Below are 22,599 nucleotides of genomic sequence, written 5' to 3'. Positions count from 1 at the left end.
CTCACTCCGGTCTTTGGTACGCAAGTCTCGCTCCTCAACGAAATCATGGCGTGCCCATCACCGTTGATGGAGAGTTTGTGCTCTGCGCGAGGCTTACAACTAGTTCGACGGACCCGGAACAACATGGGAATGGCGCAGATTTGGCATCGATTACGAGAAATGCATGCTAATCCTCGCTAATTTCTGTGTTTTTAAAGAAGAAAGTCAAGACATTGGGTTTTATGCAGCCAAGTTTATTTAATCAACATTTCCGGGGTTTTTGTATTTTGTTTTTGTTTGTTTTTTACTTTTGTTAGCATATTTTGGGCGCTTGACCTTAATTTGGGCACCTATGACGTTATCTGTCGCAGGTTTCGTGTAATTGAAGGGCCTGTGTGTGGTGTGACACTTGTTGATACGAAGTCAAAATCATCATGCAGTTTATTTGTGGGTTTTTTTTTAATGTCCCTGTACGCAAACGGACACATTTATAAATAATGGTGAAACCCACCACTGCTCTCCTCCATCGTACTTGGGAACGGTTTGAACAGAACAACCAAAATATAGATAACTCTGTTCTGTAGGATTCTTTAGAGCAGGGCACTTCTAAATTCAGATTGGTTGCCGCTGAATTGTGACCTAGCTCATGACCGTAAAATTGCCCAGACTTCAGCTTCATTCTGAGGGCCCCACCGTCCAAAATGTGCCGCCAACGGTCATGCCGCTGGTCGTCACCAAGAGACGCTGGCTCACATAGAAAATGACTGACTTCTGGTCGTTTCGATGCCCTCGCTGCGTTCAGTGTGAATGTAGGGTTGTACCAGCAGCAGCCCGAACTGCTGACGGGCCGCTTGGGTCTACGGATTCAGGCCGTTGACACTACATTCTGACCCTACCATCTGCATGTCACAGCAGAAATCGGAATCCTAGATGATCAGCGGTTTATGAAATAATCGAATAAGCCCATCTGGCACCAACAACCATGCCATGATCATAGTTTTTCCCCCATTCTGATGTTTGCCATTAGCTGAAGATGTTTATGCATCATGTTGCTGCCGCGTGACGGGCTGATTTGGATAATTACGTGAATTAGCAGATGTGCGACTATTCCCAATGAAGGACATGGTTCTGTAGTTTTTACTTTACGACTTCGGACGACGAACTACATATAAAATGTCGGCTAGCTGTTATGTAAAATGTTTCCTTATGCTTCTGCTGCGTACAGTCTTGAGGGGAGAGTATAATATCTCTCTCTGTGTCTCGGTCTGTCTTTTGTGTGATATCTTTAGCCTTCAGTTATTGAAATTGGCAGATGAACTGTTCGCCGCCCACGCTGTTCTGAGACACACACAACCGATTGGTAGAGAACATTTAAATCTCGGTCTGTACTGTAGTGACCCCTTTCATTATTGATCTTTCCAGGGCACGTTTCTGGTTGGCCAGCCAGGGGGTTCCGGGAAACAGGGCACAGCCAGTTCCACAGGTCATGCCGCGTCTAGTCCCACCTCCGTTACCCAGCAGGCCATTCGGGTCACAGCAGGACAGAAGGCAGCCATCCTGGCTCAGGTATGGGTCGTGAACAAGTCATTCTTTAAAAAAAAAAAAAGAGATGGATAGGTTTTTCCTCCATTTCCAACAGCATATAGACCGATACGCCATATGAGTGGACATCAGGTCAAATATTTATAGAAGCAAAGTTTCATGCTTGTGATTATTCTTAGTTTCGCAAGTTTGTTAGAAGCAAAATTCTGTATCCCAATCTATACAGTGTTTTTTTTTTTTTTCTATTGTGTTGTCGCAAAACAGCTTACCGGCGAAAATAGTCTTAGCTGAGTTGCTTGAGTGAGAGCTGTGAATACTTCTCATCCTTTTAATAAGTGAGCGTGTGAAATCATTAAACGTTTTTCTGGTGAGTCTGTGTACTTATAGGTGCAGCTTTGCTCTTCATGGAGTGTTCCCAAACACTGGTCACATTAGCTTATTGATCTTGTCTTCTCTTGAACTCATTTGTCTTCCTTTCTTCTTTCCATAGTGTTTTTTTTCCCCCCAGCTTGTTTTCAGAGGGGTGTGTGTGTGTGTGTTATCCGATAAAAGCTCATGCATGTGTTTTCAATCAGTGATCAATTTTAGGGCTGGGAATCGATCCAGATTTCCTGGATCGATTCGATTCCGATTCATAAGGTCACTTTAAAGGGGTACCAAATATAATATATACAGTTGCTGATGTGACAAAGTAACGTATTCTTAAGTATTCTATCAAATTTATATACTAGAAAACAACGAAATATCTTGGTAATTGTAAATATAATAGTCGGTACGCTAAACGGCACAAGAGTCGCCATTTTTAAAAGACCGTGACGTCAGCCCTACCCACTGCACTAGGAGAGAAGCGTGTAATCATGGCGTCGGGCGCATCAAGTGAAAGCGACAGCTCTGTCGAATCATACGAAGAGATCCCGCAAGACACACTGCAAGCAGGCTATGGCTTAGAAGGGTACCAGTTTGTGTAGCCGATCACTTACAATTCATCCTACTTTCCGATTCACACGTGCTATTCCCAGCCTCAATGAGCCAACGCAACTGGGCACATACATACGTCATGAGTGTTACGCAGAGAAAATGAACGTGCATTCTGATTGGATAAAATTAATATCATGGCGGGCTGTTCAAACTGCGGAAATAGTTTGCTCGAGCTACTTTCAAAACACTATAACTTTCCAACCTTAGAACAAAAAACTTTTGTAAGTCTTGAATAAGGTTCGTTAATGTGTGTTTTATTGTTATATTTACTCTATATTGAGGTTTTTCACCCACGTGACCAAGTCATGTGAGGCTGCCATTTTGGACGTCACGGCTCGAATCAGTTTGAATGCGAGGAAGGCGACAAACGAAAAACATAAAAGAAAAAGGAGCGAGATGCAGAAAACACCTTCACTATCCAGCGACGTAGGGCATTTACAGGGCGAGCAGAGGGAGAGGTATTTGCAAAAATTGAGGTTAGCAGGCTTAGAGAACGACGTTTACCTGCTTCCACCAGGATTGTTCACTGACGTACGGAAGTACACGAAGCCCTCGTCTTTACCTGACTTCGGCCCACATGATCTGTATACCTATGTCGTTAAAAACCCATCGCCATACACAGGTATTGATCTGAAAGCGTATAAGAGTTTGGATGCCGACAAATATTTTGTGTCAGGCTGGGTAACATGCCTACATCAGCGGGTCGTCCCTGGAGCCGGTGGTCGCCATCTGATTACAGCTAAGGTTTGTTCACATTTTCATTTACTTTCGGTCCTCAGGATAAACAAAATGTTATTAAATGTCATTGAAATAACTTCTTAGTCTGTTGAGACATGGCCCGTTATAAATTTGCTGTTACCAGGCAATGACCAAGAACTGTATTATTAGGGTCGGTGTCTGTGTTGTAGCAGTGTACTAGCAGCTAGCCGTTAGCACTAGCTAATGTCAACATCATCATAGCTGGTATGTTACTGTAGCAATGTTTACGTTCAGTCATTTGGATGACTGTTAAAACCTTTCAGTCTCAAGTTTTTCCTTTACTGGATTTACTAGTTTACTGAGCTAGCGTGCTCGGGCAAGCTGGGAGCTAGTGCATGCTAGTCTGCCGGCGGCCGGTGTGCTAGCTCAGTAAACTAGTAAATCCAGTAAAGGAAAAACTTGAGACTGAAAGGTTTTAACAGTCATCCAAATGACTGAACGTAAACATTGCTACAGTAACATACCAGCTACTGTTGTTGACATTAGCTAGATTGACGTTCAAAATGGCGGACACCGGGGCGTCACGTGACCCTGTGACGGCAGGTGAAATACCTCAATATTGCCCTCTGTTCCCCTTTAAAGTAAAAACTGTCCCTATTGACAGGAACAGCCCCGTATGTGTGTGTGTGTGTGTGTAAGAGGGACACGCAGAGAGAGAAGAGTCAAGGATTTAAAGAATTTATTTTGGAATGAAAAAAAAATCCAGGTTTTATTTGAATTCTAAATCAAAACCATGACATTCGGTGGCCCTCTTTTGGTTGAATAACATACCCATGGCAGGGTTTCTGACCAAAAAGAGAAAAAAAAGCACCTCAGCAACCACAGCAATTGTGTAAGAAATGATGCTTGACTGATAAGTGTCAGAGTGTAACCATGACAGCTGGTGGCCATCTTTTGGTTGATTAACATACCCATGGCAGGATTAAAACAATGACCAGAACTAACCAACAATGACCACAAAGAAAATAAAAAAATTGTCAGATATTTCCTACTCCTGTATGGCTTCGGTGAGCAGATCAGCAAGGTTACTTGCAGTGTGGCTCGTTTCAACTGCTCTGGTCTGTAGAACGCTTGAGACTCGCCTCCATTCCTCGTCAATGTGATGACACGTAATAGTCAGATATGCCACGGTATTTGTTGAGGTCCAGCAGTCGCAGGTCAACGCCACCCTCTCGGCAGACTTCAGCGAATGTGCAAGTGTGTCTTTTGTTTTCGCATACGTTTTTGGGATAACAGTTTCGCTCAAATGTTTGCGGCTGGGCAGGACATAGCGTGGTTCCAGTCTCTTCACCAGTAGTTTGAATCCAGCATTTTCTACAGTACGACACTGTAGGGGCGTAGGTCTTTACTAATAAATATTCCGACACCCTCGGTTATGCTCAAGGCACGCTGAGAATTTGAAAGAAATTTAACACCAAATGCCTTCTCCAGTGCAGTTTGATTCGCCGCAGGTTTAGCTGAAACTGTTTCGGCTTGGTGCCTGGATAAGTGGTTGCGGAGATTGGTTGTATTGCTACTATATTTTACCTCTATGTGGCACAGTTTGCACACTGCTTTTGTTCTGTCGAGTTCGTCTCTGTCCTCGTAATGTTTGAATCCAAAGTAATGCCATACATCAGCTTTCAGGCCAGGCAGTGATTTTAGCTGTGCAGCTTCAGCCATCTCGCGTTCTTAAGTTTCGGTTTCGTTTGCCGGCACCCGCTTTTTATAGCGGTCCTTGCGCGGTTGAGAAAATAGTCCCTATGGAGCTCTTGCAGTCACGTGACCGAATCCCGGCTGGAATGTAAACAGCCGCCATCTTGTCGGTCAACAGCACAGCTGAATACTGCTGCACTCGTGTACAAAATGGATCAATTTCAACCGACGGACTACACGGCTCATTTTTCTAATGAACACATAACTAGATATATGTCTAAAATAAACGATCTACAGATTAGTGACCCTTATGGCTTACCGGACGGAGTTTTCACGACCGTGTCAGTGGATATTGAACTGCCAGAGGTGGAATACCCAGACGTGTATAATTACCTCATTAACTTTCCGTCGCTGTTCAGTGGTGAAGCACTGCATGCTTATAAATCTCTGCACAGTTATCTTTACAGAAATTCAGGATTTGTCAGCGACTCAGATGTGGCATCTTGTAAACAAGAAAATAACAATCCTCATTGGACGGGTAAGTCACTTAAGTATTGAGTACTAGTGCTGATACTAGATATATCAGTAGTATCTAGTATAGCACTGACCAGCCGATTATGGTTGAATATTTTATATTATCAGTTAGATCAAGTATCAGTAGTCTATCACTATTACTGTATATATGGTATACCTGATAGCAGCAATCCATTTTGCGCGCCTGTCAGGGTCCCGTGGCAGCCTATGAAACTTTCTTCCCGATTTCTGACCTCTCCTGTTGTGGCATTTATATGCCATACAACTCTCCGGCATTGTGGCACGGTAATATTTGCAGATTTGGGTGAAAAACAACGCAAGTCAGTGTCGGTAAATTCCGATGGCGGAAATATGGCGTCTGTTTACAATCTGGATCGGCTGTGACGTTACATGCAAGTGGACTATAGCCACCTGGAAGAGATCGATCCACACATTTTTGAATCGATCTCGTATTTTTTGAACGTGAATCGATATCGGATCGTGGATCGATCTTTTGAACCCAGCCCTGATTTACAAGCAGGATGTTTGTGTACAAGTAGAAGAAAGATTTAGAAACTTAATGAGTAAAAAGTTTAGCATTAAAGATTAATGTTAAAACCGAAATTGCCATACGAGTAATAAATCTAGGCAAAGCCATCAAGGCCACTGGAATTGTTTTAAAGGAGATTTTCTTTTTAAATTGTAGGATTGATTTGCGTCAAGTGCTGCCGTACAGCAAAGGGGTACGTGGGTGCGTGCGTGCGTGTGTTCATGAACTCTTCTAGAGAGGTTGATGAGAAGTGAGCGAGCGCCTGCTCCGGAATCCACCCGTGTGAGATTTTTGATGCAAATTATTTTTTGCACTTTTAAAAACGATGACAAAATGAACAGATTGTGATACAAATTTCAGGTAGCACCCCCTCCTTCTTCTTCCTCTTCTTCTTCTTCTTCTTCTCTGGGCATCAGATTTAGCATTGTTTACTTCCGGTACGCATTTGAAATACTACCAATCCCTTGGTGTTAGAATAGGACTGGTTATATGATATGAATATATTATTGTTGGCAGGAAGTGGTGTTTTTGTAGGATCCTGATTGGAAGCTTATTCACACTGGACTTTTTAGGTTGTTGATAGTACAGGGCTCGACATTAACTTTTAAACCCACTTGCCCTGGGGGCAAGTGGGGGTTAATTTCCACTCGCCCCCCAATATTATCATTTTCCCCCTATTTTGGAAGCAGTGGCGGATTTAGCAAATTGGGGGCCCCAGGCGAAGGTATGTATGGGCCCCCCCCCATCCGATCCGAAACAAAACAATGTACCGACTGCATGGTGGATAGGCAGCTAAAGCTAATCTATAGGGAAGTAAAGGTTGGAGAGGAGAAAAAAACCATTCCCCTTTAAACCCTGCATACACTTCTTTACTCCAAAATGAAGATGGAAAGCAGAGAACACACAAAGTGTAGCACTACACAAACTAATAGTCATGATGGAACCCAACAGAGAACAAGATTTCAGATAACATCTGTCTTTGCCAAAATGCCAGGAAAACCAGCACTGTTTATTTTTTTTAAAGATCAGAACATTTCAAACATTCTATAAATAAAACTATGTACATGATTTTGTGTGTGAGTGAGTGTTTCTCTGTGTGTGTGAAGGCCTCTGCATGCTCTTGCGACAAGGCTTTCGCAGACAGCTTTTCGCAGACAGTTGTAATTTATCGTTGAGTGGGGAGTAATAGGCGTGCGCGATGTTATTCACCGCCACAACGCAAGGGGTCGAAGTCGCTAGGAGTAGTTGGTGGGTGTGGTTAGTGGAGTGTTTATCCTCCGGTTACTTATAATGACTAGAACTGGAGTCGTATAGATGTCCGTACTTCCTCACTTCCTCGATCAACCGCTCTTCGTGCTGCTCCATCTTCGCTCGTGTTTTTAAAAATGCCGGTCGTGAAAACAAAACAAACCGGGAAAGTAGGGAAGCGGAAGTGCGTGTACAGCGGATGTAGAGTGGACCAATCAGAGCCCTCTTGTCTGCGACGCTGTCTGCGAGGCTTCTGCGGTGGTCACAATTTTTGGGAGGTGCGCGCAGAGCGTCTGCAAAGGTGGGGGGGCTACACAGACACTATCTGCGACGCTATCTGCGAGGACTGGGTTGTCAGCATAAATTGGCCTTCAGTGAGTGTGAGTGAGTCAGTGAGTGTGTGTGTGTGTGAGTGAGTGTGTGAGGGGAGGTAAGAAGTGTGGACTGAGGAGAGATGAGGTGGCATTTGGCTCTAAGCAACTCCATAGCCATGTGAATGTATGTGTCAGTGAGTGAGTGAGAGAGAATGAGACCGTGTGAGAGAGAGAGAGAGTGTTCTGTGTGTGAGACAGAGAGGGTGAGTGAATGAATGAGAGAGTCTATGAGAGAGAAAAGAGAGATTGTTCTCCACATCACAGAGTCCTACTTGTTGATGTCTTCTCACAGGTCTTCACACGTACATGGTGCACAGCCAGATGTAGGAAAATGTAATATAATAGTAATAAAAAAACATTGTCACCAACTAACAATATGGTCATCATCATCGGTGTCAAAATGGCCATCACTGGATAACTCTTCCACCTCATTTGTGTCAACGTTGACACTGTCGGTGATGGAAGGTGGCAACAACGTGTCTTGCTTGACGTTATCCTCCTCAGCTAGTGCCACTTCACAGCTGCTGCTGCTGTACCGGCATCATGTTCAGCATTTTGAATGACGTTGACGTTGTTGTCGCGGTCTCTATTGCTAACAGTAGTTGTAAAAAAGTTTCCCAACTTAGGCAGCATTGTCACACATTTCTCAGCGTCTTTTTGCTTTTTTTTTTTTTGATCCGCTTGGGTAACTCCTTTTCAATTTTGCGTTGTTCAGACTCCGGTCACTATGTGTTTACCTTTCGTGCTGCGCAGCGTTATGGACTAGTCCATTTCATTGTGAAAGTATGGGGTGTATGTGTAGGGACAGATAACCATGAACTGGACATTTTTTTTAAAGATATTTTTTGGGCTTTTTTTCACCTTTATTGGATAGGACAGTGTAGAGACAGGACAGGAAATGAGTGGGAGAGAGAGACGGGGAGGGATCGGGAAATGACCTCGGGTCGGAATCGAACCCGGGTCCCCGGATTTATGGTATGGCGCTTTAGCCACCTGAGCCATGACGCCCCCGAACTGGACATTTTAACTACTACTTCAACATATTTCTTAGGAATATTAGTAAAATGTACCATACTTTTGAAGTGTTCATGAATCATGATAAGAGGCTTTTTCTTTTTTTTTTTGAGGTTGGTTGGGGGCCCCCCTACTACGACCGCTGGTGGGGGGCCCCAAGCAGCCGCCTACCTATGCCTCTATGGTAAGACCGCCCCTGTTTGGAAGTACTACTTTTATTTATTTATTTATTTTCCGGAAAACCATAGAATAATTGTGAATTGCAACATAAAATGAAGATCACACATTGATTTGAAGTTTGGTTATTGATTAAGTTTATTATTAAGTTTGGTTATTGGTTACTTTTTACTTTTAACAGACAATAACAATTTTATCCAAAATAGTTTTTCCTGCCTTAGTCGAAATTATTTCCGTTTCACATGCATGCAGCTGTTGTAAAGTTCAGTGTGTTTGTGTAGAACTCTCTCAGACTGTAGGCTCATTACCCGATAATGTAGAAATCATAAAAGAGAAATCTATAGCAGTCTGTATGAAGAAAACAATAGGGTGCCAAGATTTTTGAACAGTACCGTGTTTGAGAGTACTTATGTATAATTTTTTTAAATCATCCACCCCTCAGTTGAAGAAAAAAAAAAGTGCTACGTCATGACAGACAGAATAACGTTTGAATTAAAATTGTTTAATGTGTAGGTTGCGGGTATTTTATACAGACCTGGCAACCTGTAATTGAATCAGTGCAGCCGGTCTGTCATGAAGCAGCACGGGGTTTTTTTTTTGTTTGTTTGTTTGTTTTTTTAATTAATTAATTTAAAAAAAAATAAATCTAAAGGTGGATGATATAACACACAAAAACAACGGTATATAAATATTTTGCACAGGACTGTGTTCCTCTGATAACAGAAACAAAGCTCCAGCTCTCTCTGCTCTTAATCTGTTCTGTTCTTTCAGGATTTATCGCGCATGTCGATCCTTGTTGAGATTTTTATGCCCGAGTTGTTTGAAACCAATCTGGGTTTTCTGTGTCGAATAAGGAAGCGGCTTCACCTTTAAGAAAATCAAACACTTTCATGAAGGAGCTAACTCGAATGCAAGCAGAAAAAAAACAAACGAGATTCTTAAGCAAACTCGTCCATCCTCACTTCCGACTTTGTTTTTGTAAAATACGTTTTAAATACAATTGTGAATTTCTCTGGAGTTTTCAGGCTGAGCTCCTCTCCTCGTATTCTTTAACCACTCATTTCCTCATTGCTGTTGAAACATTCGCTTCTATTCGTTAACATTTTTCTTGATAGCAGAGAGACGGTAATGCCTTTTATCCATTTCTCTGTTTGAACAAGCAAAAACGGCACAAAAATTAACCATACTGAAGACAGATTAAGCCTTGCTTGCATGAAAGACGGTGTCTGTCTGACCCCCGCTGTAATTATCACGTGATGCGTGACGTCATGCACAAGGTGTCTATAAACAGTATGCGTACCATACTACAACAGCGGGGGGATATAACATAACTTGCAAAGCAGTAAATGAAACCGAGACTAAGAAAACAGCCAAGACATAATGGCGGATACGTAGCGAGGGACGCTTTTAGGAACTGAACTAAAAGATCATAAAGCCTCATTTTTGTAGTGCTAGTTGGTAATATATGCTCATTCCAACTTGCCCGGTCGGGCACGTCAGGGACATATCCCACTTGCCCGAATGCATGTTTCACTTGTTCCGGGCAATCGGGCAGTCCTTAATGTCGAGCCCTGATAGTATAGTATTGGGTAGTACAGTGGTGGTACATCAGCTCCCTTTTTCTATTTGCCTGCTTTCTCATTTTCTCTGACACACTTTTTGGTTGAATTCCCTTGATCTCATTTTCTCCTTCCTCTCCCTTTCTTCCTCCTACGGTGTGCTTCCAGTGCTCGTTCTCAGAGATGTGTGTGTGTGTTGATTATCTGTTTTATCTGAAGTTAATGCATGTGCTTCCTGCAGGGTAAAAAAAGCCTGAGCTTTAATTTAGCTGATGTACATGTGCGCACACACCCTCATCCTGTCTCTGTCTTGCAATTGTTCTTTCATACCATAAGTATTTTTTATTTAATTTTAAGTTATTTATTTATATCAGGCTTGTAGTACTCGAGTCCGACTCATGCCCTAATTTTAAGGACTCACGACTTGACTCGGACTTGAGCACTGATGACTCTGACTCGTGCGTTAACTGCATTCGGACTCGTAAATCGGAGACGAGGACTCGGATTTGTTCTTTATTTTTTGTAACATGCCATAATAATTTGGCATAAGATATTTATATCGACATTAATTTCGTGTAAGAGTGTCACACCTGCACGGCTTGGTGCGTGCATCAGATAGACTCTCGGGCGTGCTCCGGACAGCACGTGCGCCAAGTGGACTCTCGCGCGCGCTGTAAACGACTGCACAGGATTAAGGTGCAAACAGCACGCCGCTATAAAAACTGTGAAAACACACTTTGCGAAGTATTGAGTTGCATTGCTGATACGTTACCGAGCTTAGTTTCCTGATCCCTGATTTCCTGTTTCTCGTCTTTGATCCTGCCGACTCTACGATAGCCTGTTTGTGCCTCGCTCGACCTATTGCCCGTTTTACGATTTCGCCTGCCGTTCTGGATCGTTTACCGTCTTCACTTGTATTAATAAACACACCTTGACAGAATACTTCGGACTCCCTGATAAAGAGAAGCACATTCACCTGTTCATACGTCATGTTCAGGAACAAACGAACGTAAATGGTGCAATTGGAGTCTTGGACTCGATTCGATTTTTTTTTTTTATAATGACTTGGACTTGAACACCGAGGACTCAAGACTTGACTACAACGCTGCCTTATAGTGTAGAAACCACTGAACTAACATTGTAACAGAAACATTAACACATTCTCCTCAGAACTGAAGGCTTCCAGCCAAGAAATGCATGGCGTGAGAAGAAGGAAGAACAGCCCGGTCAAATATGTTCTTTAAAGGGGTACCAAATATAATATATACAGTTGCTGATGTGACAAAGTAACGTATTCTTAAGTATTCTATCAAATTTATATACTAGAAAACAACGAAATATCTTGGTAATTGTAAATATAATAGTCGGTACGCTAAACGGCACAAGAGTCGCCATTTTAAAAAGACCGTGACGTCAGCCCTACCCACTGCACTAGGAGAGAAGCGTGTAATCATGGCGTCGGGCGCATCAAGTGAAAGCGACAGCTCTGTCGAATCATACGAAGAGATCCCGCAAGACACACTGCAAGCAGGCTATGGCTTAGAAGGGTACCAGTTTGAACCTAGGAGAGGTACTCTCGACTCCGGTGATGACGAAAGAAGAGAAGAAAGCTCGAACTCGCTTGGTGTTTTTTTCAGCGGAAACGAGTGAAAAGACACGTCTGGAGGATCGTTATGCTTTCCATCGGTCCTGTTATTACACCCGAAAGCAACACACGGTGGCATTGTGTAGCCGATCGCTTACAATTCATCCTACTTTCCGATTCACACGTGCTATTCCCAGCCTCAATGAGCCAACACAACTAGGCACATACATACGTCATGAGTGTTACGCAGAGAAAATGAACGTGCATTCTGATTGGAGAAAATTAATATCATGGCGGGCTGTTCAAACTGCGGAAATAGTTTGCTCGAGCTACTTTCAAAACACTATAACTTTCCAACCTTAGAACAAAAAACTTTTGTAAGTCTTGAATAAGGTTCGTTAATGTGTGTTTTATTGTTATATTTACTCTATATATTGCCCTCTGTTCCCCTTTAATTACTTCATTTGATTATTACAAAAGCTCTGAAATAATTTCCTTTTTTCTTAATTCCTATCCAACCTGGCAGGCTGTATAAGCGATACACAAGAAGAAATTTGTCAAACAGATCTGGATCTCCAGAAAGTGCTACTGGTTGCACAAGTGTTGTTCCATCTGTCATCTGTGGTGCTGCCGAGAGCAGCATTCTGACTGTTACAAAGCAGCTGTTTGCTTTCGGCATCAAGTGTCGTGTAAATGATGATCGAAACGGTTGGTCTGCGGTCCGTGTAATCCGAAATACTTATCAAAACGTTCACACGTTACCAACAGCTGCGTGGCATCAAAGTGCCGAGCTGCAACAATGGCCATTTGCTTCATTTTGACAGCAGACCCGTTTGCTTCAGTGCGGGCTCGTCAAGGAGAAATGAAGCATTCGGTAAAGCGGAGTAGCTGGAGGTCTGTCAACAACATAGGTTTGACGGTGATGGGGGTTTTTTATACAGGATATTTAGAACATTTTGTGTGTGTTGCATTCCTGCTCAACTGAATTTTTCACAGCTCCTGTGGGATGGTAGAGATCAAAACCATACACGATCTTAAAAAAAAAAAACAGAACTAGAGGTATGGCATAAACGCAACTTCTTATGAAACTGTCCTGCCTGCTTCATTTTGTGCTTTTTATTTTAAACGGAAAAAAAACCTGTTTAAACTGGCACGTCAATTTTGCAAGGAAGATTAAGCAAGAAATAAAATCCTCTGTATTCTAGTTGTTTGGGGTAAACTGTGCATTTATGTTTAGGTGCCATGATGACCGACAACATTTCAGGACAATGGAATTGGGTCCGTCTCAGAAACCGGTCTCTCATTTGGGACATCTCATCTCATTATCTCTAGCCGCTTTATCCTTCTACAGGGTCGCAGGCAAGCTGGAGCCTATCCCAGCTGACTACGGGCGAAAGGCGGGGTACACCCTGGACAAGTCGCCAGGTCATCACAGGGCTGACACATAGACACAGACAACCATTCACACTCACATTCACACCTACGGTCAATTTAGAGTCACCAGTTAACCTAACCTGCATGTCTTTGGACTGTGGGGGAAACCGGAGCACCCGGAGGAAACCCACGCGGACACGGGGAGAACATGCAAACTCCGCACAGAAAGGCCCTCGCCGGCCCCGGGGCTCGAACCCAGGACCTTCTTGCTGTGAGGCGACAGCGCTAACCACTACACCACCGTGCCGCCCATTTGGGACATTATGGTCAAAAAAATAAATTTTCTAATTTTACTTTTTTTTTTTTTTTGCATTTACTGAACACTCAATGTTTCTTTTGTCATGTTTAATAAGAATAAAGATAGTATCTTGCTTTATCTGGCCTCCACTGTGGAAAATTTTTTTGATTACAATTCAAATGCTTTTGTAAAATTGATTTACATGTAAAATAACTCCAGCATGAAGAATTAAAGCCCCTCCTTCACAGATGAGTGAAAATACTGAATAAATTTCCTCTTTTTGATTGCTTGGGTTAAAAATGCCAAGTTATGACGACTGAATTGATTATTCACTTAAATATGAATAATATGAGACATTTTGGGTATTTGATATGGCGAAATAGGACACAATGGAAAAATCAAGAACACACCGGAAAGATGAGAATAACGGCGCTGGTAAAAGAACAGCGACTGTACCGGCTGAAGGTCGCGCGGGTCTCTGCTGCGGCGCGCGAGCAACGGGACATCACTACCGCACCGGGCGGGGCAAAATGACTGGCCGTGGATTCTATCAAAAGTTCCATCTAAATTGACCATGGTTGCAAAATATTGGCCAAAAATACGCAAACACTACCAAATATGAAAGTAAGAAGAAAAAGAAGCATTCTATTGCCTTATACTGCAAGACTAAAACAAAATAAAACTGTCAAAACTCACCTTTTCAGTGATAACGTCCGAACAGATCACCCGCGTAACAGAAAGACCGCAAATGGAAGCACGATCAACTTCTAACTGTTGGAGTGGAAAATTCCATTCTACACATGCAAATTGTTAATGTGTGTCCTTCCCCGCACACAAATAACACGCTACGGTAAAAAATAGACCGCAACTCATTTTATAGCTCAGAAATTCATACAAGACCAGCTACCATCGTAACATATTCTGTAAGAAACATATTCTATACCTAACTTTCAACTTTCGTTTTTTAAAAAAAACAAAATCTCAGATTTATAACTAAATGTTTATATGGTGTAGTGATTTTAAGTTGCTACTTTTGGTGAGGTAGTGACCTTGACCCTGAGGCTCTCCGTTTAGATCAAAACACACGATCGTATTGGTTTTGGGTCTGCGGAAAATGGAGTTACGGCGGTGATGGAATATTTTGCATGATGTTTTATTACGGTTATGATTATTCTGTGAGCGCAACAATCCTTAGGTGTATAAAGTTACAACTTAAAATACAATTAGTGATAACTGTAGACTTTTCAGTGGACTACAACCTTTTTAAGGGAACGCGATGCAGTCAACCGTTTATCATGTCCCAGATCAAGCCGCCATTTTTCCACAAATTTGCAGAATTTTTGCCAAATTCTGAATATTCACATCAAAGATTTAGTTTTATCTGTATTATTTCTTTCATCATTTTATTTCAAATTAAAACCAACATCACCATTCAAAACTGTATAGTTTATTGACGGAGTATATTTAGTGGGGTACCCCCACAGTACCCAGTTTCTGAGACAGACCCAATTATGACGTCCTGGCATTTAATGTCATCTCATCTCATTATCTCTAGCCGCTTTATCCTGTCCTACAGGGTCGCAGGCGAGCTGGAGCCTATCCCAGCTGACTACGGGCGAAAGGCGGGGTACACCCTGGACAAGTCGCCAGGTCATCACAGGGCTGACACATAGACACAGACAACCATTCACACTCACATTCACACCTACGGTCAATTTAGAGTCACCAGTTAACCTAACCTGCATGTCTTTGGACTGTGGGGGAAACCGGAGCACCCGGAGGAAACCCACGCGGACACGGGGAGAACATGCAAACTCCGCACAGAAAGGCCCTCGCCGGCCACGGGGCTCGAACCCGGACCTTCTTGCTATGAGGCGACAGCGCTAACCACTACACCACCGTGCCGCCCATTTAATGTCATATTTTATTGTTTTATTAAAAGCGTCGGCTCTCAGACAGACCTGGGAATTATAAGGTTCTAAATTTGTCATTCTTTAGGTTTCTTTCCATCCAGTTCCTTTGCATATTGTAAACTGGTTTCAGAGAGGGCAGAACTGGGGGGAGGTGTGTGTGTGCGTGTGTGTGTGTGCTGCTATCCAAATATTCTGAGGAGGATGTAGCATGATTACGTAATCAGAAAAGTATCAGCCAAAGCACAAGTTACAGACTTGTTTCGTCACCAAATATCTGTTGACTTGAGTGAAATCTTACTAAAAATCTGTTAACTCTTTATTGGGGTTTTAACTTGTCACCCAAGCATAATTCTTCCCCCCCCCAAAGCTTTATTTTCCCATTAAATTTTAAAATTCCAAAACAGGTGCACTTGACCCATGTTCATGATTAATCAAAGTAATGGTTTTGGATTGAATTATTGGTTTTAAGCCCCGTTGTAACCGGCCGAAGTGTCGTTCCGTGTGGTTTGATTGGCAGGTGGTTGGCGGCTCCCAGGGTTCTCAGGTAAAGCTGTCTGATGGATCGGTGAGGGCAGTGACCGCTACACATCTGTCCAAACCAGGCAGTACTACTTTGAGGTTGACTGGGGGGATCATCACAGCCACTACTTCAAGTTCACCTGCTGCTACCTCCACTTCTCAGCAGGTGAGATGCACACTCATGGGCTGGATGTGTTGTGTGTGTTTCTAGTGTTCCTTTTATTATATGGTTCAGAACATGGGAGCCTTCAGTTTAATTCAAGGATGGTAGAAAAAAGGCTGCTACAAAAGAGGAAACACTAGACTGTGGTGTTACATCATTCTTAGTATAAAAAGGATTACAGACGTGTGTCCTTGCTTCTGGTCTTCCTTCATCCATTCACTTGCGCTCTCTCTCTCTCTCTCTCTCTCTCTCTCTCCTGTGTCTCACCCTCCAGTCAGCAGAGGGAGCCGGAGTGTCCTCTGCTTCCTCAGGTACTAAAGCAGCTGCACAGCACTCTGTACTGATGGCAGCCAATCAGGCTGCAGTAATCAGCGCCGCGAAAAGTGCCAGCTCAGCAGCTAACGTAGCGAAAAACACCGGCGCTGTTGTAACGGTGTCTAAAAGCGTCAACATGCCGCTCATCAGCTTGTCAAAGGGAGCAGGAACAGCTGTAGTGAGTGTTCCCAAGAGCGCCAGTCCCTCGTTGGCCAGTGCCGCATCTCTAGTGGGAGGAGCCACAGTCAGTGGGAAGACGGCAGCCGCAATTTCAGGTGACTGACTGACTTTCTTGTCCGAGCCTCGCATCGTCTCCTTTAGTGTACAGGCGAATGAAATTCAAATCATGAGGAGGATGTTCGTGTAAGAAAGTGGAAGAAGTTTAAAAATGATGTACAGTCAAGCCGGAAAGTCTGCACACCCCTTTCACCTTCTCCACGTTTTATTACGTTACAGATTCATTCTACAATAGATTGAGTTGCTTTTTTTGGTCACAAAATTCTACACAAAATAGCCCGTAATGACAAAGTGAAAGCAGGTTTTTAGAAAATACGCAATTTTATTTTACTGACAAAAATAGGTTATTTAGGGGTTACATATCTGTACACACCCTCAGCCTAATACTTGGTTGATGCACCTTTGGCAGCAATTACAGCTTTAAGGCGTCTTGGGAAAGAAGCTACGAGCGTGGCACATTTGTTTCTGGACATTTTTGCCCATTCCTCTTGGCATATCCTTACAAGCTCTGTCAGGTTGGATGGGGAGCGTCGGTACACAGCCATTTTCAGCTCCTTCCACAGATGTTCAATTGGATTCAGGTCTGGGCTCTGGCTGGGCCACTCAAGGACATTCACGGACTTTCTCCGAAGCCACTCCTTTGTTCTCTTGGCTGTGTGCTTCAGGTCGTTGTCATGTTCGAAGGTAAACCTTCACCCCAGTCTGAGGTCCAGAGCGCTCTGGAGCAGGTTTTCTTCAAGGATCTCGGTGTACTTGGCTGCATTCATCTTTCCTTCTATCAGGACTAGTCGCCCTGTTCCCGCTGCTGAAAAACATCCCCACATCATGATGCTGCCATTAGCTAGGTGATGAGCGGTGCCTGGTTTCCTCCAGATGTGACACTTGGTATTCAGACCAAAAAGTTCAATTTTGGTTTCATCAGACCAGAGAATCTTGTTTCAAATGGTTTGAGAGTCCTCTCGGTGCCTTTTGGTAAACTCCAAGCGGGCTGTCATGTGCCTTTTTACTAAGGAGTGGCTTCCGTCTGGCCACTCTACCATAAAGGCCTGGTTTTGTGGAGTGCTGCCTGGATGGTTGATCTTCTGAAAGGTTCTCCCAACTCCACAAGGATACACTGGAGCTCTGTCAGAGTGACCCTCGGGTTCCTGCTCACCTCCCTGGCCAAGGCCCGTCTTCCCCGATCGCTCAGTTTGGCCGGGCGGCCAGGTCTAGGAAGATTCTTGGTGGTTCAAAACATCTTCCATTTATGAACGATGGTGGCCACTGTAAAGCTGCAGCAATTTTTCTGTACCGTTCTCCAGATCTATGCCTTGACACAATCCTGTTTCTGAGGTCTGCAGATAATTCCTTTGACTGTCAACTGTGGGACCTTATATAGTAGGCAGGCGTTGGCAATCTCCAATCATGTCCAATCAATTGAATTTACCACAGGTGGACTCCAATTAAGTTGTAGAAACATCTCAAGCAGTATCAGTGGAAACAAAATGCACTTCAGCTCACTTCTGGGTGTCATATCAAAGAGTGTTCACAGTTTTATATTTTACATTTTGATTTTTAATAAATTAGCGCAAATGTCTAAAAACCTGCTTTTACTTTGTCATTATGGGCTGTTTTGTGTAGAAATTTGTGACAAAATGAACTCATTCTATTGTTGAAGTCTGTAACGTAATAAAATGTGGAGAAGGTGAAAGGGGTGTGCAGACTTTCCGGCTTGACTGCAAGTTAAACGTTTTACCATTAAAGGTTAGCGTTAACCGTAATTGTGCTAGTAATAAATCTTGCAGTAAATCAAGGCAACCAGAGTTGTTTATCGTGAAAAGATTGCAAATCTTTATTTAAAATATAAAATTAAATATATATCGCAGATATCCTTGACTAATGCTAAAAACATGCCTTTCAAAAACCTCAATGTTTATTTGCATGCGTGTGTGTGTGTGTGTGTGTGTGTGTGTGTGTGTGTGTGTGTGTGTGTTTAACACCTTGTAGGAATGTTAAAGCTACACTCTGGGCAGTCAGGCTCACAACAGACGGTGCTAACAATTCCAGCTAACCAGCTTAAACAGCTCAGCATCAGTGGGGCCTCTACAGGCCTGCAGACCATCCTAATGCCTGTGGGAAAAGGTGACACAATCTCCCTCACTTTCTCTCGTGTAGAGGCTGTAACTGTCCTTGTAAAGCCTAGGTCACAACCGGACGTACAATTTTTTGGCCGTGCGATTTTTGGCGTTTCCCAAATCGCTGTGTTTTTTTTGTTCGTGGAGAAAGACGCACGTTGGCCGTAAGTTTGTTTGACATGACAAAGAACCTCTGCGGCCAGTCTACGGCTCGAAAATCAGCACATTTCACGCGCGCCCTCCGTGCGTTTCTTGCGTTTTTTGCACGTAGACCAGCCGTAGGAACACGTACGGCCGGTTGTGACCGAGGCTTAATACTTGCACGTAAGAAGCTTGAATGGCTGCACTAAAGGAATAAAACATCTAAAGCATACAGAACAAATCATGTTATCAGGTGCACAGCCAGCAGGGGTGACGGTAGGAATTTTGGGTTCCCTGGTAGTTTTAGACATTTAGATGAAAACATGACTTTTTTTTTTTTTTTTTAACTGTACCTTAAAGGAGAACCAAAGGCAGTTTTATTTTTTTAAATCAAAATTCTATTTATCTCATTTTATTAAGTATAGGACTGCATTTCTGACAGCTATTTTGTCACTGCTATAGCAAGTTATGAGTGTTTGAAACATGCTATGTAATACATCAGTCCATATGGCAAAGCAATGGCCGTAAACGAGGTTCTCTGAGACCTGTGCGAGACATCGTAGGACGGAAGTACGATTCGCCCTCTTTCGAATGCTGATGTAATCAAGCCGGAAGTTTTGTTTGTTTTGACAGCAATCAGGAAAGTTTTGAAAAAAAGTCGGCAGTAATCGTCATTTAAACTCGTTTTTGTGCAATACTTCGTTTGGAAAACAGTTTTCAAAATGGCGGCGCTGACACTTCACGTTTCTCACACTACGTTCAGACTGCAACCTGAAACGACCCATATCCGATTTGTTGTGAAATCTGATTTTTTTGTTAGGCCATTCACATTACCAATTATATGAGACTTGTATGCGATCTCCAATATGAACGGAAAACGACCCAAAAGTGTCCCGCATGCGCAAATTGACACGTAATAAGCACATCTACGTAATACGTAAACAAAAAAAAGCGCACTCTTCAAGTTTAATGATTTCTTTTTTTTTGTTTGTTTGTTTAATTATCTGGTTAGTGTTAAAGTGTGAGGTCTCGTGTGTGTTTTTGTTTCTGAACTGAAATGAAAACGTGTAGCCTGGTAACGAGGGTTGACTCCTAAATATGTCTCTAATTTCTATATAAGTGCACTACATGTTACTAGGAAGTAATGGATTTTTAAACTCTATATAGTGCACTCGAGCTTCAGTAGGCAGTCATTTGGGATACGGCTGCTGTATTACCAAACTCTTAATTCAGGCTTAATAATTTGCACATATTTATTTCGTCATATTAATAAACTTTTTCTACATTTTTATAAATATTTATTGAGATTGTTTATAGCCAGCTGAATTCTGCAACTTCTCTCAGCGCTGGCTCAAGGTGCAGAAACACCAGTGCAGTTTGCTATGGAGATGAGGCGAGACCTGGCGATGTGGTTTTTGTGGCGGCGGCGGAACTCGCACAATAATCTGATTAATGTGGGCAGCAGACTAATGAGACCGAAGGTGTCAAATTACTGGAAATTTCCAGAACAATCTTATAATCTTGTAATACAGGATGGTTTAAGTTATAAATCAGTTATAGAAACTGTTTTATTTAATCAGGCTAACAGATCAACATCCAGGTCCCTACCAAATCCACCATTAGCTTGATCAATTCTATAAAAGTCTATTTAAATTCTGAAAACTGTACAAATGTTGTTGTTTTCCACCAAAGAGGCGGGATTAGCCAACGCAGAATAGTGACGTTTGTCTCTTGTTGATGACGTGTAGGTCGCATGAATGCGACCTGTCCGGTCAGACTGCAGTCGCATGTGAAAATATCGGATATGCATCGGAATTAGGACCACATATCCAAGCGGCCTGGGTCGCATGTGAAAAAATCGGATCCGTGTCGTTCAGATTGTCAATAACAAACCAGATACAGGTCGCATATGGGCAAAAAAATCGGATATGGGTCGTTTCAGGGTGCAGTCTGAACGTAGTCAAAGTCTCACACAAGTCTCGTGAAGATCGCGTGGATAAGCGACGCTGACCGTGGACCAGACAAACTAAATTCAACATGGCTAAAAACCGAATAGGCCGATAAGTATCATATTTAATTGCAATTTATCGTCAATATGAGTCACTATATAAGGTTACTAAAACCGAAAACGTAATTGAATAACACAATTAAGAAATAAAGCAAGTTTAAAAATGACTTAAAGGAGAACGAAACTTTTCATGCGTAATTCTTCAATGTTTGTTTGTTTGTATGACCTACGGTACATCTGTCCGCTTTGAGGTCTCGGTCTTGTTCTTGATGTAAAAAAAAAAAGTCATTTCAGATCCTTTTCCACCTTTAATGTGATCTAGCAAGCAACAAAATTTAAGTGAAAGACAAACAAATATTTTAGGGGAAAAAAAAACAGGGAAAAGGGGTGTGTAAAGTGTGCTCAGAATCACATTCAACCTCAAGTTCAGAAGTAATCATCGTATACCTGTCGTCATCGAAGTAAATCAATAAAGAGCCGCTGTTTCTCTAGGATTTTCTTGACATCATGGTTTCGTCTGATTGCTGGAGTCATGCTCTGCAGATCTCATCGTCAAAAAGGGACTGATCAGGAGAGGGGTACAAAAGAATTTCCAAAACATTAGATGTACCATGAAGCATTGTGAAGGCAGACATCAGCGTTTCAAGTAGAGAAAATGGAGCATTACAGTAATATTATCAAGAACAGGGTGTGCTTTCAAAAATAACAGAATGACGAAAGGAAAGCTCATCAGGCAGGCTGCCATGAGACCTAAGCCTGCCTAAATCACCCCAGATTATGTGGCAAAATGTGTTCTGGTCTGACGAGATAAATGTAGAACTTTTTGGGCATAATCAGGGATCGAAACGGGCGGTCGCCCACTCGCCAATGCGAGCGGACCCGGCGCCGTGGGGGGGGCGAAAGGGGGCGTCGCCCCCTCGTGGCTACAGCCCCGCCCCCTCAACGGAGACTCAGATCACTTAATTGTTTTCTTATGAAAATATGTATTATAGACGTATTAATAATTTGCATTTTCAAATACGAAATATTAAGTGGTTGTGCATTGCACAAAAATACATTTCACATAAATCACTACTAAAACTTAGTCTGGTTAACACCAGACCATATCACAAGTGAAATATGGTCTGGAATCCGCCTATTGAATTTCTCGTAGGGGAGGTGTGGTTTACGATTGTCAACGGCCGTCTATTGGACGTTGCGAATGTCTATCATTTGGCGTATACGTAGCCCATGGCCAATCATGGCAGTTGTACCCGGTGACGTAGTTAGAGTGACGAAGAGGCAAAGAAGAGAAGGAAAGAGTTTTTTAAAACAAACTTTCGCTCTAAACTATTCAGAACAGTGTCTAAAGCTTGATGGAAAGTTTGGTTCGTATCGCTCGCCGCCATGTTAAATGTGATCCGTAAACAGTCCCAAATAAACTACAAGCTTCCGTTTGTCGAGTAGTACGCGTCACCGTCTTTCCACCCCTCCCCACTCTCTGATTGGCTCCCTAACTCAGGCAAGCCTTTAGACCAGGGGTGTTCAAATTGATCCATAAAGGGCCGTGTGGCTGCAGGTTTTCATTCCAGCCATGCAGCAGCACCCTGATTTGGCTTATTCAA

The 22,599-nt window shown here is 42.8% G+C and overlaps 1 protein-coding gene across 6 annotated transcripts in view; it reads left to right on the top strand.

Moving 5' to 3' along the window:
* Positions 1-22,599, top strand: part of yeats2 (YEATS domain containing 2) — a 217,076-nt gene that overhangs the window by 118,153 nt on the left and 76,324 nt on the right. For all 6 annotated transcript variants that reach the window (XM_060906054.1, XM_060906053.1, XM_060906055.1 and 3 more), the window contains exons 18-21: positions 1,402-1,545; positions 16,016-16,183; positions 16,455-16,770; positions 18,719-18,853. In XM_060906054.1, the coding sequence (XP_060762037.1) occupies positions 1,402-1,545; positions 16,016-16,183; positions 16,455-16,770; positions 18,719-18,853 (763 nt within the window). The remainder of the gene's footprint in view (positions 1-1,401; positions 1,546-16,015; positions 16,184-16,454; positions 16,771-18,718; positions 18,854-22,599) is intronic.

Source organism: Neoarius graeffei, chromosome 23, assembly GCF_027579695.1.
Source record: "Neoarius graeffei isolate fNeoGra1 chromosome 23, fNeoGra1.pri, whole genome shotgun sequence".
NCBI classification, from domain to species: domain Eukaryota; kingdom Metazoa; phylum Chordata; class Actinopteri; order Siluriformes; family Ariidae; genus Neoarius; species Neoarius graeffei.
The sequence above is the reverse complement of the archived record's forward strand: the minus strand, read 5'-3'. Positions and strand labels throughout refer to the sequence as shown.